This window comes from Garra rufa, chromosome 25 (assembly GCF_049309525.1).
Source record: "Garra rufa chromosome 25, GarRuf1.0, whole genome shotgun sequence".
Taxonomy (NCBI): domain Eukaryota; kingdom Metazoa; phylum Chordata; class Actinopteri; order Cypriniformes; family Cyprinidae; genus Garra; species Garra rufa.
Genome location: NC_133385.1, coordinates 37068080 through 37084940, shown reverse-complemented (window position 1 = coordinate 37084940; position 16861 = coordinate 37068080). Strand labels below are relative to the sequence as shown.

Below are 16861 nucleotides of genomic sequence, written 5' to 3'. Positions count from 1 at the left end.
AAAAAGTAATGTTGGCTACTGGCAACCAGCAATCTGTGCAGAAAAAAATATAATCAGCCAAGTACTTTGCAACAACCTCTGACCTGTGGTCAAGCCGTACTTCTGGGCCATACATTAGCTTGACCATTCACTTCATCGACAATGAATGGGGTTTGAATTGAGGATTAAGAGATAATTAAGTGTATATTGTGACTTTAGACTTATGTTTACATTTGAATTATTTGAGTTTTCCATGGTTGTTGACATTTCTGTCTTAATAACTGAGGGGATTATGATCAGAGGCAGGTTAAGTTTAAAATAAAAATGCTTGAGTGTAATATATTTTTCTCCTGGTCCTTATTTTAAATGGGTCATAAAAATATCAATAATTATCGATATCGACCGATATGAAACACTGATATCGTGATATAGTTTTCAGCCATATCGCCCAGCCCTAACACAACATCAAAGAAACAATAAATCAAGCACATCCCGTTTTATGTAGGGCTGCCCCCAAATAGTCGACTAAACGTTAGTCGATATGAAGAGGGCTTGGTCGAATACATTTTCATTAGTCGGTTAGTCGCAAAAAAAAAAAAAAAAAATCACGTGAAATTACGCAATCAGGGGCTGCGCAGTCAGTGTATGACATCAAAGCAATGAGAGATCAACGCGATCTCGTGCCTCGCGGTATACCAAAGTGCACTTGTGGGAGAGGTGTCTGGCTGATGCTAATAATTATGTCAGGAAAAAAGTCCAAAGTGTGGGATCATTTTGAAAAGTCGAAGGAAAATATCGCGACCAGCATTTATATACAAGCTGCTGTCTTAGACCCACGTTTCAAGAGCTTGTCATTCTTTGACCAACACGAACGAGAAGATGCGTACTCCACAGTGTCGGATCTGGCAGAAAGTTTATCTACAGAAGCTGCGCCAGAAAGTGATCATTGGCTTCATTGTGAACAAGTCGAGAAGCTCCCTTCTTCCCAAGAATGTGGACAAACTGGCGTTCCTCTCACATAATATGAAGAAAATAAAATCAAATTGAAAGCTTAGGTAAGAATGCGTAATTTCCTTTTTGTAGTGTTTCTGTTTGCTATCCGTTAGGCTATATTTATAATAAAAAAAAAATATATGAAATAAAAAAAAAGGGTATTTTTATAACGGGTAGGCTATACAAATAAATAAATACATATTTTAATTAATTCGTTTTTATATAATGCAGAAGTTGTTTTTTATTCTGTTAGAAAAATTAGTCTGATGTTTGCAATTTGTTGTTTCAGGTCAAGACTCATCCGTCGTCTTAATGGCAGTTTGCGGCTTTGCTCTGATATTTTTGATTTGTATTAGTGTTCTTTAAATTATTTGTTCCACATTTTGTCTTAAATATAGTTGTTCTAAACAATTTAATCAAATACTTAGGCTGTTAATTTGTTTGCCGCCTTCTATTTTATTCTAAGTTTTGGCGTTGTGCGATGTGCCATGTGCATTTATTAAATTGTTCGTTTTTGTTCATTTTCCTTTTGAACAATATAAAAATTATATTAATTTTCCACTGTATTTTTATACCAAACAGCGTTTTTGCTACAGTATTTATTTGTTTTTTTGCCTTGTTTTGTACTAGGCCTACGTTACTAATACGTTTATTTGATTTATTTTAAAGAACAAATTTTATTTTATTTTATTCAAAACTGTTTTTTTTTTTTTTTTTTTTTTTTTTGTATGTTTGACATGTAACTGTTACAGTTTGTATTTTTGATAATAAATTATTAAAATGCACAGGCAGTCTGATTGCTGTTTTTATGTTATAATTAGCCTATAACGGTCCGGCCACTGATTTTTGTGTCCATAAGCGCTGTATACTTTAAACGCTTTACTATTCTGTTTTAAGCGCTTAATTTTCATTTTGAACGCGCTAATATCATGCTTTAGCATTTTCTGTCATATGGAAGTGTTAAACTTCAACTTGGACTATACCTTTCCTTGTATATATGCAAGTTATTATATTACTATCATAAATGAACGATTATTCGACTAATCACTAAAATGCAGGCGTGTTAGTCGACTAGGAATATCTTTAGTCGGGGCAGCCCTAGTTTTATGAAAGTCATGTTACATGATTTTGCTGATTTGCATGTGAAATTAGGCTTTTATGGAGGAGTGAAATCGCACCACTGGTAAGGGGGCGGAATGGGGCGCAATAATCTTTTCATCTCGATTACTGTATTTTCAGGATCATTTGAAGCAGAAATCGAAATCGAAACCGAATTTCGATTAATTGCACAGCCCTATTCGTGGGTACAATTTATTAATCCGTGGGCATGATTTTTTAAACCGAGGGAACAGTTTAAGAATTTGAGTATGGTTTATAAACTGTGGGGACGAACTGCAAAACCATTGCCACATTTTTTTTTTTTTTTTTTTTCCCCCCTCCTACACATGACTTTCCGGGCTCCATAGATAACTAAGGAAAAATGTTATGTAAAAAAATAAAATAAAAGACATCCCTAAGAGGTTGTTTTGTGAGATTTTGTCAGGTTCAGCTAACATCTGGGTACAAGTATGTCCCACAAATATGGTTCAGCAGACATACACACACACACCTGTGTTTTTCCTTTGGGAGTGGCAGCATCTGGAGGTTGACTGACGGATTCTTTCACTCTCAGAAGACTAATCTCCTCATTCAGCTGATCCACCTGTGTGTGCACAGAATTTTAAAAGTCATGTAATGTATTCCATCAGACAAACACTGTAGAGTCCGCTTAGATGCATGACCTTTGATGTCCAAAAGATATGGGGAGCGTTTCCTCATCCCCTTTAAAAAGTGGACAAATCTAGTTATCCTAACTATAAATTGATTACATTTATCATTTTATTATTTGCAATTGACACAGTTGTTTGCCTGCAGTCTATGACACAACGGAAAAGAGACTGAGAGCCATTTTTGGTTTGAGAACCACTAGTTTAGAGCTCATTAGACAAAAAAAAATATTTTTGCAGGCTGCAGAACTTCACTACTGATCAGTCAGACTGAAGTACAACTGACAATGACTGACTGACAGACTCTACATTCTCATATTTGTTTTAAAAACTGTAGCATGAATTGAGGCAGTAGGAGCAGTACCTGTTCTTTCAGGGAGTTTATGCTGTTCTCCTTCTCTGTGTTCAGGGTCCGGGAACTCTCCAGTAAAGCTGCCTGCTCCTCCACCACTTTACTGAGTCTCTCCACCTCATCTGTAGCGTAGGACAGATCTTCCTGTAGCAGCTCCAACTGTGACACACACACACTTTAGTTTAGGCTTTTGACAAAAACTCAAAACACAAACCCAGTAACACACATACCTCTACACGGTCAGAGGCAAGGCGTCTCTCTGAAGCTTCTCGCAGCTCCTGTAGTTCATTCTGCATTTGTGTCATGCTCTCCTTTATCTGCTCTTTCTCAGTGCAAACGGTGCAGTACTTTCCCTGTGGGTACAACACTCACAATATCAATACAAACTTCCTAAAGCACTACGAGTGAGTAGTCAAGTCAAGTCACCTTATTTCTATAGCACTTCATACAATACACTCAACTATGGAGACAGTTCAGATTCTGCTGTAAAGCTGATCTAAAAAGACAATAGCATAATTATTAAGCTTAAGTCAGTTCAGTGTTGGTTCAGTTCAGATAGGTCTGCATGATAAATTGTATTATTCACGATCACGATTTTTACTTCTCTCAATTAAGCATAATCATCTGCGCTGGCTATTTATTAAAATGTTTATTTTAACTTGCCAACCATGCGCATATGCTCTCTCTACAGTTGAGCTGGAAACTCTGGCAAACATGTAAATCTGAGTTTAGCAATCCCTTTAGAGATATTCTGCTCAAATATAAGTTATTAGGGCTGCAACTAGTGTTGTTTTTGTTGGCTGGTTTTAATTTTAGTTTTAGTTTAGTCTTTCTGTGAAGCTGTCATTTTAGTTCTTATTAGTTTTAGTCACGTTCATACTCTTTTTAGTCTGGTCAAGTTTTAGTCAACTAAAAGTCTGAGCATTTTAGTCATAATTATCCATGATTATTTACGTCTAGTTTCAGTCGATGAAAACTGATGACATTTAGTCTAGTTTTAGTCAAAGAAAATTGTATTTTAGTCTCTTTTACAGATTAATTGATTTATACCTTGCATAAGTAAAGTGAATTTTTTTTTTTTTTTTTTTTTTTTTCTTATGGTTTTCGTAGCACAAGTTAATTTATTTTATGAAACTGTCCAAAAATCGCTTGGACATCTGAGATGCAAAAGCAACTTTTTCCACTTTTGACCACAATGTCATTAGTGTGCAAGGTGTTGAAAGTTTCGAGTAATGAACCTTTTTACGATACAGTTGAGGGGAAAGCCTCAGTGCTTCGAAAAGCTTAATTTTCCCATCACTACTAAAAGTGCAAATAAAATGTGTGTGTCGTTTCTTATGTTTCTCCCAAAGATGAACCCCGGCTGGCTGGCCATCGGTCCCTTCATCTATGTCAAGACTTAACTTTGTTTGTAGTCGTCTTCTAGATAATGCTGCGAGTATGACTTGAAGTGACGTCGCCTGCGTCTCCACGGTTTAGGCTATACAGCTCTGGCTACTGGGCACGCGCACATCAATCTAATGTCATAACATTTTGTTTTGTCTCGTTTTCATCAACGAAAATAAAGGGACATTTTAGCATAGATTTTATTTTGTCAACCACATTTAGTCTTGTTTTTATTCGTCAATGATATAGCATTATACATTTAATTATGGTCATCGTCACATGACCAGCATTTACGTTTCGTCTTGTCTCGTTTTCGTCACGTGATAAAGGTTCGTTGACGACTATATTTAGGCATATGTTTTGTTGACGAAAGCAACACTAGCTGCAACTAACGATTATTTTGATAATCGATTAGTTGGTCGATTATTTTTTCGATTAATTGGTTAATTAGCTTAAATCCTTTTTTTTTTTTTTTGACAAAAATCGCAATATTCCACATTCTGTTCAAAGTCCTTCAAACTGCCAACTGAATGTTATGAAAATGTGATTATTAGACCACCGGTCGTAATAAAGAAAAAAGACAAATATCTGAAGAAAACACTATAAAGTGCTTGACTAATTTTTTTTTTTTTCATAGATAACCACAATGATTATAGCATTAGAAATAGCCTGCTGTTACTAAAAAGCTTATTGCATATCGCATATTAGAGGACTAACCAATATAGAAAGCTAAAAAATGCTTTTGGTAATCACCAATACTGTTAGTTTTGAGCAGCAGTGGCACAAACCTTACATAATTTGTTAAACACTTTACATATTTTTTTATTTGTTAAGCACTGTATATAGTGAAAAAAAGTGAATCTCTACATTAAAAATTAGAAGAATAGCCTAATACAGATAATAAAGATGAATAAAATCAAACTCAGTGTTAACCAACAAGTAAGAGGAATGTTCTGCACGAACATGCGTTCACTTTGATCAAAGTCATGTTTACTGTTGTTTCTTTATATAAAAGGCAGCTATATAGCATCTGATATTTATATATCAGATAATTACACGCCATTATCCCTTTACAGTTCCTACTCTCCAAATATGTGCACTACATGTTGTCTTTTAAACCTAAATTTAAAGGTGCCATAGAATGCATTGATACAATATTTTTAATTGTTCTCTGATATCTACATAGAAGGTATATGGCATAGGAAAGGGCAAAAACAAATCACCAGAAATGGTTTTACAGGTTCATTTACAACCCTAGGATTTGTACCCTGAATGAAATGCTCTGTTATTGCCTTATTTGGAAGGTTCATGAATATTAATGAGGGGCTCTGCTCTGATTGGCTGTTTCACAGAGCTGCTCATCTCAATAGCTCACACATGGAGGAAATATATATTTAATCACAGAGCTCTAGCCGCTTTTAATATACAGTTTGTTGAATCTGCCGTTTTGAATGCACGATCATTTTACTCTCACTATTGTGATCACATGTGCTCTGTGCAACGTTATACTCCAGCGACAGTACTTACCACATATTTTACATATTTTAAGTTTAGATGCATGTTAGTGATGCTCAGGATCTGTAAATCATTCACCATCATCAGTGCACTCATCTATCCTTACTCTTTAGATGCATTTTGTCCATAGAAATATGCCATTCAGTGCTGTAATGACATGACTCTCTGAAGTTGTACGTGCACTGTGGACGGACCCGATTAATCGATAATGAGAATCGTTGTCGATGGTTTTCATTATCAGTAATAATCGTTTTTATTGATTAATTGTTGCAGCCCTATAAGTTATATTACAATCACATGTGGCGTACAGATAGAGATACTCACACTGATGTCAGCGACCTCTCCTCGCAGCAAACACACAGTCTGATCTCTTTCAGCCACCTCGCTTCGAAGATTTTTGGTCTCCTGCATCAACTCCAGTACCACATCCTACACACAAACACACAGTCAAACACCAGCCATGACACAGGAGGAAAAAAACACAACCCTACTGTATATCAACTTTGTCATGTTTTCCATAAAACATATAAAATAAGAAGCAGTATTCTTAGATGAATGTCAAGATAAACATCAATTTAATCAGAAACCTAATATGATCATACTGAGAAACAAACATGTTTTTTTACATGTTGTTTGAACATTAATGTGTGTTGATAGTTTGTGTACACAACCACCCTACAATGATACAAATCCACCCAGTGGTATTTTTTTTATCTTTAAAAGTAATTTCCCCTTTTTAAAATCAGGTCATTCTCAGCTTCTTGTCGTTGTGACGAAACAGTTGATTGACATGAGCGTCTTACCTTAGCCCCGCCCTCACCGAGCTGAAACAGTCCGAATACGATCACCATTGTGTGACTCAGGTGCAGAGGAAGACTCTAATTGAGCGATTGAGGTGTTCTGTTGTTGGATGCAATAATGAAGATAGCAGTCATTTACTACCGACATCTGAGCCGCTGAAGATGCAGAGCTTTAACGTTACTTTCGTTTTTAAATGGTAAGTGCTGAACCCGATCTACATATGTGTCTATGTTCGTGTGAATCGTTCCTGATGCAGCTTCACCCACAGCAGAAGTGAGTATAAGGGGTTTTTTGTATGCATCTTTGCAAATGGCCTTTCTTCATAATGTGCTTGTTGGCAAGTTTCGCCATATGAACTTGTGGAAAATGGGCATCCGATGACCCCTTTAAGAGTTTAATTCAACCTAATCACTAATCATAAGCTGCTTGTGCAAATGATTTACCAATAGCACACTTTAAAGGGGTCATCGGATGCCCATTTTCCACTAGTTCATATGATTCTTTAGGGTCTTAATGAAAAGTCTCTAATATACCTTGGTTAAAAATTCTCAATAGTAGTTTAAAAAACACCCTTTTACCTTGTCAAAATCAGCTTTTCAAAATTTCAGCTCATTTTAAGACATGGCCCCTTTAAATGCCACCGAGCTCTGCTCGCCCCTCTCTGGGATTATGTTTACTTTAGCCGCATTTATCGGCAAAACTTGCCAACAAGCACATTATGAAGAAAGGCCATTTGCAAAGATGCATACAAAAACCCCTTATACTCACTTCTGCTGTGGGTGAAGCTGCAACAGGAACGATTCACACGAACATAGACACATATGTAGTTTGGGTCTGGCGCCTACCATTTAAAATGAAAGTAACGTTAAAGCTCTGCATCTTCAGCGGCTCAGATGTCGGTAGTAAATGACTGCTATCTTCATTATTGCATCCAACAACAGAACACCTCAATCGCTCAATTAGAGTCTTCCTCTGCACACAATGGTGATCATATTCAGACTGTTTCAGCTCGGTGAGGGCGGGGCTAAGGTAAGACGCTCATGTCAATCAACTGTGTTTCGTCACAACGTCAAGAAGCTGAGAATGAACTGGTTTTAAAAAGGGGATATTACTTTTAAAGATAAAAAAAAACACCACTGGGTGGATTTTTATCATTGTAGGGTGGTTGTGTACACAAACTATCAACACACATGAATGTGCAAACAACATGTAAAAGTTAGTGTTGCACCCGATGACCCCTTTAAAGCAAAGTGTTGACATCAAAGTAATCAATTATTGCATGATTAAATAATTAAAACAAACAAAGAACGAAAAAAAAAAAAAAAACATTTTCCCAAATGACTTCAATGTAAATTTGTATGTACATTTGAATTGTTTGTAAAACTAGAGCATAAACCTTACTATTAAATAACTATTTGGAAACGCTTAACTATGGCACACTGATATATTTTGATATGCTGCCATTGTTATTAATATTAGTTCATAATTATCTAAACTGTAATGTTGTCTTTTTCTTAACCTCTAACAGCCTTTTTTACAGTGAGCGAAAGACTCCTGCTATGTAATCAGTGCATTGCATTCTCACTTTGTCCTGTTCGATCTTCTGCTTGAGGTTGTTGATTGTCATGTTGGATGAACACACACTCTGCTGTAGAGCACTGATCTCATCGCTCTGCACATGCAAACACACACAACAGATACATCACAACCAAAACAAGACTTCTAGAAGGTCATGCAACACAGCATCAGAACATTATCATGCAAATTACAAATCACCAAAGACCAAAATTGTGAACTGACATGCATACCTGTTGCTGACTTTTGTTTGTCAGCTCAGTAATGTGTTTCTTCAGTGAGGCATTCTCTTCTACAGACTGCACAAGCTCCCTGAAATACACACTCAACATCAAACTTTTACCAAACTTTTTACCAATTTTTCTAGCACTTTAGATATAGTTGTTCCTCTGCGGTTAAGAAAAAATCAGGAAAACAGTCCGACGCCGTGGTATACTGAACCCACTCGCGCACTGAAGAGAGCACGACGAAAAATGGAACGCAGCTGGAGGAAAACAAAACTAGAGGTTTTCCGTACAGCCTGGCGTGAATGTAACATATCCTATAGAAAAGCATTAAAAACTGCTAGATCAGATTATTTTTCATCTTTCTTAAAAGAAAACAAACATAACCCTAGGTATTTATTCAATACAGTGGCTAAATTAACGAAGAATAAAGCACCAACAGGTGCTGAATTTTCCCAACAGCACAGCAGTAATGACTTCATGAACTATTTTACTACCAAGATAGATACTATTAGAGAAAATTGTAACTATGCAGCCATCCGCTACAGTATCGCATCAGATATGCTATAAATCTCCTGAGGAACAATTCCATGCATTTTCAACTATAGGAGAGGAAGAGTTGTACAAACTTATTAAATCATCGAAACCGACAACATGTATGGTAGACCCTATTCCATCTAAGCTACTAAAAGAGGTGCTTCCAGAAGTCATAGATCCTCTTCTGGATATTATTAATTCGTCACTATCATTGGGATATGTCCCCAAAACTTTCAAACTGGTTGTTATTCAGCCTCTAATTAAAAAACCTCAACTTGATCCCAATGAATTAAACAATTACAGACCAATTTCAAATCTCCCTTTTCTATCAAATATACTAGAAAAGGTAGTGTCCTCACAATTATGTTCTTTCTTAGAGAAAAATGGTATCTGTGAGGATTTCCAGTCAGGTTTTAGACCATATCATAGTACTGAGACTGCTCTTATTAGAGTTACAAATGACCTGCTCTTGTCAACCGATCATGATTGTATCTCTCTATTAGTGCTACTGGATCTTAGTGCTGCGATTGATACTATTGACCACAATATTATTTTAAATAGACTTGAAAATTATGTAGGCATTAGTGGTAGTGCACTGGCTTGGTTCGAATCGTACTTATCAGACCGTCATCAGTTTGTGGCAATAAATGAAGAGGTATCATTTAGATCGCAAGTGCAGTATGGAGTACCTCAAGGCTCAGTACTAGGGCCATTACTTTTTACGCTTTACATGTTACCCTTGGGAGATATCATCAGGAAACATGGTGTTAGCTTTCATTGTTACGCTGATGATACTCAGCTCTATATTTCTTCACGGCCTGGTGCAACATACCAATTTGAAAAACTAACAGAATGCATAGTTGAAATAAAAAAATGGATGGCAAGAAATTTTTTGCTGCTAAATTCTGAAAAAACAGAGGTGTTAATTATTGGACCTAAAACCTCCGCAAGTAATAACCTAAAACACAGTCTAATACTCAATGACTGCTCAATTCGTCGTCATCAGTCAGGAACCTAGGTGTGCTATTCGATAGCAATCTCTCCTTTGAAAGCCACATTTCTAGCATTTGCAAAACCGCATTTTTCCATCTTAAAAATATATCAAAATTACGACCTATGCTCACGATGTCAAATGCAGAAACGTTAATCCATGCGTTCATGACCTCAAGGATAGATTATCGTAATGCTTTATTGGGTGGTTGTTCTGCACGCTTAATAAACAAACTCCAGCTGGTCCAAAATGCAGCAGCTAGAGTTCTTACTAGAACTAGAAAGTATGACCATATTAGCCCGGTTCTGTCCACACTGCACTGGCTCCCTATAAAACATCGTATAGATTTTAAAATCTTGCTAATAACTTATAAAGCCCTCAATGGTTTAGCTCCTCAGCACTTGAGTGAACTCTTATCATATTATAGTCCCTCACGTCCGCTGCGTTCTCAAAATTCTGGCAATTTGATAATACCTAGAATATCAAAATCAACTGCGGGCAGCAGATCTTTTTCACATTTAGCGCCCAAACTCTGGAACAATCTACCTAACACTGTTCGGGAGGCAGACACACTCTGTCAGTTTAAATCTAGATTAAAGACACATCTCTTTAACCTGGCCTACACTTAATACATTTCATAATCCAAATCCGTTAAAGGATTGTTAGGCTGCATTATTTAGGTCAACCGGAACCAGGGACACTTCCTATAACACCTGATGTACTCGTTGCATCAGAAGAAGAGTGGCATCTACGCTAATATTAGTATCTTTCCTTCTTATTCCGAGGTCACCGTAGCCACCTGTATTCCAGATCAGACGGTCACTGCAGTCTCCCGGATCTAGTCCGTACCCATCAGCACCCAGAGATATCCTCTGCAGCCCTGAATGTCAGCAGAGACCACATCAAAGACAGATCATCAGTGAAAACCTCATCACCTAGACGGCCATCGACGCAAGACAGCGAAAACAAGATGAGTCCTCTCCAATCTGATTTTGTGGCAACTTGGAACTCTTGCATCTACATTAATATTAGTCTGTTTGTTTCTTATTCCCAGGTCACCATAGCCACCAGATCCAGTCAGTATCCAGATCAGACGGTCACTGCAGTCCCCCAGACCCAGTCCAAACCTAGACTATATGGTGGATCAACACCTCCAGCCGAATGTCAGCGGATACCGTGTCAACTAGATGAGCCCCAGAGACAGATCATCAAGAAAGAACTCCTACCCTAAACGGCCACCGGCACAAGGCCATGGGAACCAGATGAGTCCTCCCCAATTTGACTTTGTTGGAATATGGAACTCTTGCATTATTATTGACATTTTATTTTATTATTTTAATACTGTAAGGTTGCTTTGACACAACTTGTATTGTAAAAAGCGCTGTATAAACAATCTTGACTTGACTTGACCAATACAAATGACATGTGCATACAAGTAGAGCTGCTACAAAAAGTATTTGAACACTGAATTATGGACATAATCCACTATTATCTGTTCTAGTCAAAAATGACCAGCATACAAAAACTGATTACACATTCCTGTTACACTAACCACTGGTTTCGCAGACATGCCTTAAGCCTAGTCCTAGACTAAAATGAAAGTCTAAGCTGTTTCAACTGAAAGAAACTTGCACTGACTGATCTTAAAATATATCAGTGCCTTTGTTTTGTCTCAAGATGCACACCAGTAATGTTTTTTTTTTTTTTTTTTTTTTTTTTTTTTTTTTTTCTAAAGCACGTTTCTAAAAATTACTTAAATGTCTTAATTGAACTATCGCCTAATCCTGGTTTAGGCTAAGCCCTGTCTATGAAACTGGGCCTATATTTTTTTTTACAAAATATTGGATAAAATCTTTTCAGAAACTATTTCAATCAGCACAGGTTTTTAAAAGTAGGTGCATAAGCACAGATCAATGAGGCCTACGATATAATTAAAAAAAAAAACAAACAAAAAAAAACACCTGTGCCCTGTGCTAACTAAAGGAAAACAAGATGACAAATAGATTCAATATATCGTGATAATAATAAAATAAGAGATTTACAAGCATTTTTTAAAAAAGGCCGTCATCTGACAACACTTCCACTTTAAGTGCCTTAAACAATAGATATACCGTGAGATATAAAGTCCAAATTAATAAAAGTAACTTTTTTGATATAAACCCAACTCACTTTGATATTTTGTTTCAATATTAAAGTTAACATTAAATAACATTTCACTTGTGTGTGATATAAGTGTCTAAATACATTTGGTGCTACTGTGAACAACTGTGAAGAACTACAGAACACTAAACAACAACAGAACAAAAATGTACAGATAATTCCCTCATCCCCTTGTCATCCAATATGTTAATGTCTTTCTTTCTTCAGTCATAAAGAAATTCTTTTTTGAGGATTTCTCTCCATAAAGAGGACCTCCTACGGTATATTACAACTTCCAAAATGCAGTTTAAATGCAGCTTCATTCAAAAAAACAAAATAAAAAAAACGTTTGGATATTTTCTAAAAAAAGAAAAAAAAAAAGAAAAAAGAAAAAAAAAATTGATATATTTTTTTAACCTCAAATGCTCATTTTGTCTAGCTTTTGTCTATTCATGACAGTTAGGGTAGGTATAAAAAAAAAAAAAAAACATCTAATTTTCTTCTCCAACTTAAAAATCACCCTACATCACTCGTTTTCCTTTTTTTGTAAAGACTGTTAGATGTTATTTGCACGTTCACTTTGTAAACACTGGGTCGGTACTTCTGCAGCGATGTAGGATGATTTGGAAGTTAGAGGAGAAAATGAGACGGAAGTTTTTCGACTTACCCTAACTCATGAACCAGAAGAGAACTCAGACAGAGCTAGACGAGATGACAGTTTGAGGTTAAGTAGTATATAAACTGTAAATGCATTATTATTATTTATTTTTATTGATTTATTTTTAATTTTTTTTACAAAACAACCGATCGTTTCGCTAGATAAGACCCTTCTTCATGGGCTGGGATCGTTTAGAGCCACTTTGAAGTTGCATTTAAACTGCATTTTGGAAGTTCAAACTCAGGTCACCATACAAGTCCACTATATGGAGAGAAATCCTGAAATGTTTTCCCCCCGAAAAATATTTATTTACAACTGAAGAAAGAAAGACATGAACATCTTGGATGACAAGAGGATGAGTAAATTATCTGTAATTTTTTGTTCTGGAAGTGAACTTTATAATAATATATATATATATATATATATAAGAACTATTTAGAGTTAAATCAAGTCCCTTATCCACACACATTTATTTGTATTTGATGTTGGTATTAGTATAATTATACAGTGTTAAGGGGGTTTAACAGATGTTTGCGTATCTCTTTCACTCACTTGGACACACTCTCTTTGTGTGCGGTTAGCTGGGATCTCACACTGTTGTTCTGCTTTTTCTCTTCCTGAAGAGTCTGCAGCAACTCCTGCAAACAAAACCGAAGATTTACACAGTATGTGAAAACTGCAAAACTGCTTAAGAACGAGTGAGAGTGTGAGTGTGAATGAACACTGACATTAATCTTGGTTTGCATTTCTGAACACTCTCGGCCCTTGAGCTCCATCTGCTGTGTGTGTTGATCCAACTCGAACTGAAACTCCGCCTGCAGTGTGTCATACATGTCCTGAAGAACACGCTGCTTCTCCAGCACCTGCTCCCACTCCAGCCTGAGACGACATACAGAGCATCACTCAAAGCAAAATAAATCTAAATCTAAATAAATGTGAATGTATTCTGTATTGTACTCTAAGACAGACTGATATAGACAACAAAATTGTAATGAGAATCCGATTTCATTTTGTGATCGAAGATGCCCTTGGTGTAAAATGCCACACAGAAATATTTAACCCAAAAGGGGAGCCCATGAATATGACGCAGGCAATTTGCTAACTTTGCACATGTTATTAACAAGCGTTTTGATGTGGGTCTAGTTTTGTAGCAGGATTATAGTCTTAAAAACATTTTATTGAGTCCGCAATCCTACAATCATACCCGTGTGTCAGCAGTGTTGGGGTTACTTTTAAAAGTAATTGTTTTAATTTTATTTCCCTACTATCAAAGTCAGTAGGGACCAGCTACTGTTATCCACATTCTTCAAAATATCTTCTTGTGTCTTCAGCACAAGAAAAAATAAATAAATAATAGAGATTTGGGACAACATGTGAGTGAGTAAATTTGTGGGTACATTTGTAATGACAATCGGCAGCATGTTTATTTCTGTCGCTTTAAGAGCTGCTGACATCTGTGTTTCTCTCAACTCTTTACTTTCACTTTAGACATAACCAACTGTGTTCATATGTAAATCTTGTGTGTTTTTGACAGTATAAGTGAATCAGACAGAGAAAAATAGCTTAGTCCAGTAATCAGGCGCTGTTTAACAGGCTTTTAGCATGCGTGCTTCAGGTGTACGAGGCTACATGCTCATGAAGAGCATGCCAAAATAGCGCGCAGACAAATTAACGTTATTTAACCAGCTATAAAATACATGCAAATAATGTACGTTTGTGATTGCGAATAAGTGCAGTGTCCCGTGAGTGAATGTATGTCGTGTTGTACAGTATATTGAGACGAAGGCACACAGTAGCATGATACTATGATATTTTTTTTCAAAAGCAGATTGTGGAGACATTTTAATCGTCCACGATCAAAAATTGTTATTTCCCACACCCCTACTTGACAAAAGTAGTCTGAACTCGTGTTACTTGTAATGTGTCACCCCCAACACTGTGGGTCAGTCGCAATTAGGGATGCAACGATACCATTTTTTCAAAACCGATCCGATACCAACAATTCTGAGTATTGGCCGATACCGATACCAGGTCGATATCAGTCGGGTATTTTACCTTCAAAACTAAAGAATGTATACAATTCACTTTGTCATTAAGATTTATTTGTTTTAGGTAAAGCAAGAAATACCAAATCTGCTTGCAAATTGTTGGATAAAAAAGGGTGAAAAAAGAGATACATGCATGAGTGCAATCAAATTCATAAATTCATATTAAGATTAATGTTTTAAAAATAACATTTTGACAACAGAAATATTAAATATTTAAATGACTGAACAGATCTGCCAGCAGATGGCGGCAAGACACTGATTGAATTACTGAATCATTTCATTCATTTGATTCGTTTGAACGGATGGTTCACTCAGGAATAAAGCAAGTGACTGTCTGTTTGAATGGGAAATTGAATCATTTCACTAGATTCGTTTAAAAACGCACGTTCATTCATAAACGAAACACCGCTGTGTTTGAGTGGAGATGCGCAGCGGCTCAGTTGTGACTTGTTTCAGACCACTTTTGACGATGAAATAGAGCAAAGTCAGGCTATAGTGTTATAGTCAGACAATGCAAGTCATTTAATAATAACTTCTTATTTATTTAACAGCTGTATTTAACAATGGCAAAGTCCTTGTGTTCTTTTGCGTGATGCTTCGCTTGATTAAATTTGTGGTGTTGTAATTCGAAACACTACTTCCACCTCTTGAAACTCTGGCTTTGCAAATATTACAATTTGCAGTGCTACTAGCTGCTGTATCAAGAGTAAGATATTCCCAAATCAGGGACATGTTTACCGCGCTGAGGTAGACTTTGCATGTAAAAGTTCCTCTGAACTCGCCTCACACTCACGTCACATGTGGTTGTGTAAGCAGCACAACGTATTTTAGATGCATTTTATTTTTAAGGCAATGTTTTAAAATAATTGTGTTCTTGTATGAACTATTATAGTTTTTACAGTAGACTATTATTTATTGCTATTTATTCAATCAAACTCTGGTAACGGTATCGAATTTGGATCGGTCACGCATCACCGATATCCGATCCATTCAGATCCATTCGGCGTCGATACCGATCCAGAGTATCAGATCGATGCAACCCTAGTCGCAAGTATTGATTATTTTTAACTAAACTAACACCGGCTGCACTGAAGAAGCTCAAATATGTGGGTCCTGATTTGTTAACCTTTTTGGTTAATTTACTCCATAATCCCCCTACTTCAATTATATGTACTAGTATTCGAACAACAGTGGTGGTAGTGTAAGTGAAGTGCGAGTATGTACTTGACAGTGTCCAGCTGCAGCTGTGTGCTGATCAGGCTCTTGGACAGATCTGTGGTCTCTCTCTCATGCTCTGCTTTCTGCTGCTGCAGTTCTGTCCGAGTGACCTCCAGCTCCTTATCAGAGGACTGCAGGACAACACGCAGATCTCGCACCTCCACCCGCAGCACTGTAGAGAGGTCACAGCAAACAGGCATCAACTCACAGATGGGCTACTAAAACAACATACAACTCACTTAAGGATTAGCTCACGTCCAGAATAAACATTTCCCTATAATTTACTCTGAGATGTTCATGTCTTTCTTTCTTCAGTCAAAAAGAAATGAAGGTTTTGGGATGAAGAAAAACATTTTAGGTATTTTCTCTACACGATCCCACCTGAGGAATAAGGGTCTTACCTAACGAAACAATTGTTCATTTTCTTAAAACAATTAATATTTATATACTTTCTAAACACAAAAGCTCATCTTGCACTAGTTGTGCGATGCACATGCATTTATTGCATTGCAAAATCACGTTAAAAGGGTCATGCGGGGTTAGCTCTTCGCTCTTCTCGACGTTTTAATGTGGGTCAGTATTTCACTTAACTTCGCATAAACCAACTTTCTCTGACCGAGAAATAAGCTTTTCAACATATGCAGGCAAGCCTTCTATTGTGCACGGCTCCAGAATCAAA

The 16861-nt window shown here is 36.7% G+C and overlaps 2 protein-coding genes across 2 annotated transcripts in view; one reads left to right on the top strand and one right to left on the bottom strand.

Annotated features, from left to right (window-relative positions):
- LOC141301232 (uncharacterized) overlaps positions 1–16861 on the top strand; it is an 80276-nt gene that overhangs the window by 35971 nt on the left and 27444 nt on the right. The window lies entirely within an intron of this gene.
- Positions 1–16861, bottom strand: part of kif15 (kinesin family member 15) — a 59160-nt gene that overhangs the window by 21009 nt on the left and 21290 nt on the right. The window contains exons 20-28 of the mRNA XM_073832379.1: positions 16189–16354; positions 13645–13795; positions 13469–13554; positions 8601–8679; positions 8378–8464; positions 6316–6420; positions 3321–3443; positions 3103–3249; positions 2582–2674 (exon numbers count right to left, since the gene is read on the bottom strand). Of these exons, the coding sequence (XP_073688480.1) occupies positions 2582–2674; positions 3103–3249; positions 3321–3443; positions 6316–6420; positions 8378–8464; positions 8601–8679; positions 13469–13554; positions 13645–13795; positions 16189–16354 (1037 nt within the window). The remainder of the gene's footprint in view (positions 1–2581; positions 2675–3102; positions 3250–3320; positions 3444–6315; positions 6421–8377; positions 8465–8600; positions 8680–13468; positions 13555–13644; positions 13796–16188; positions 16355–16861) is intronic.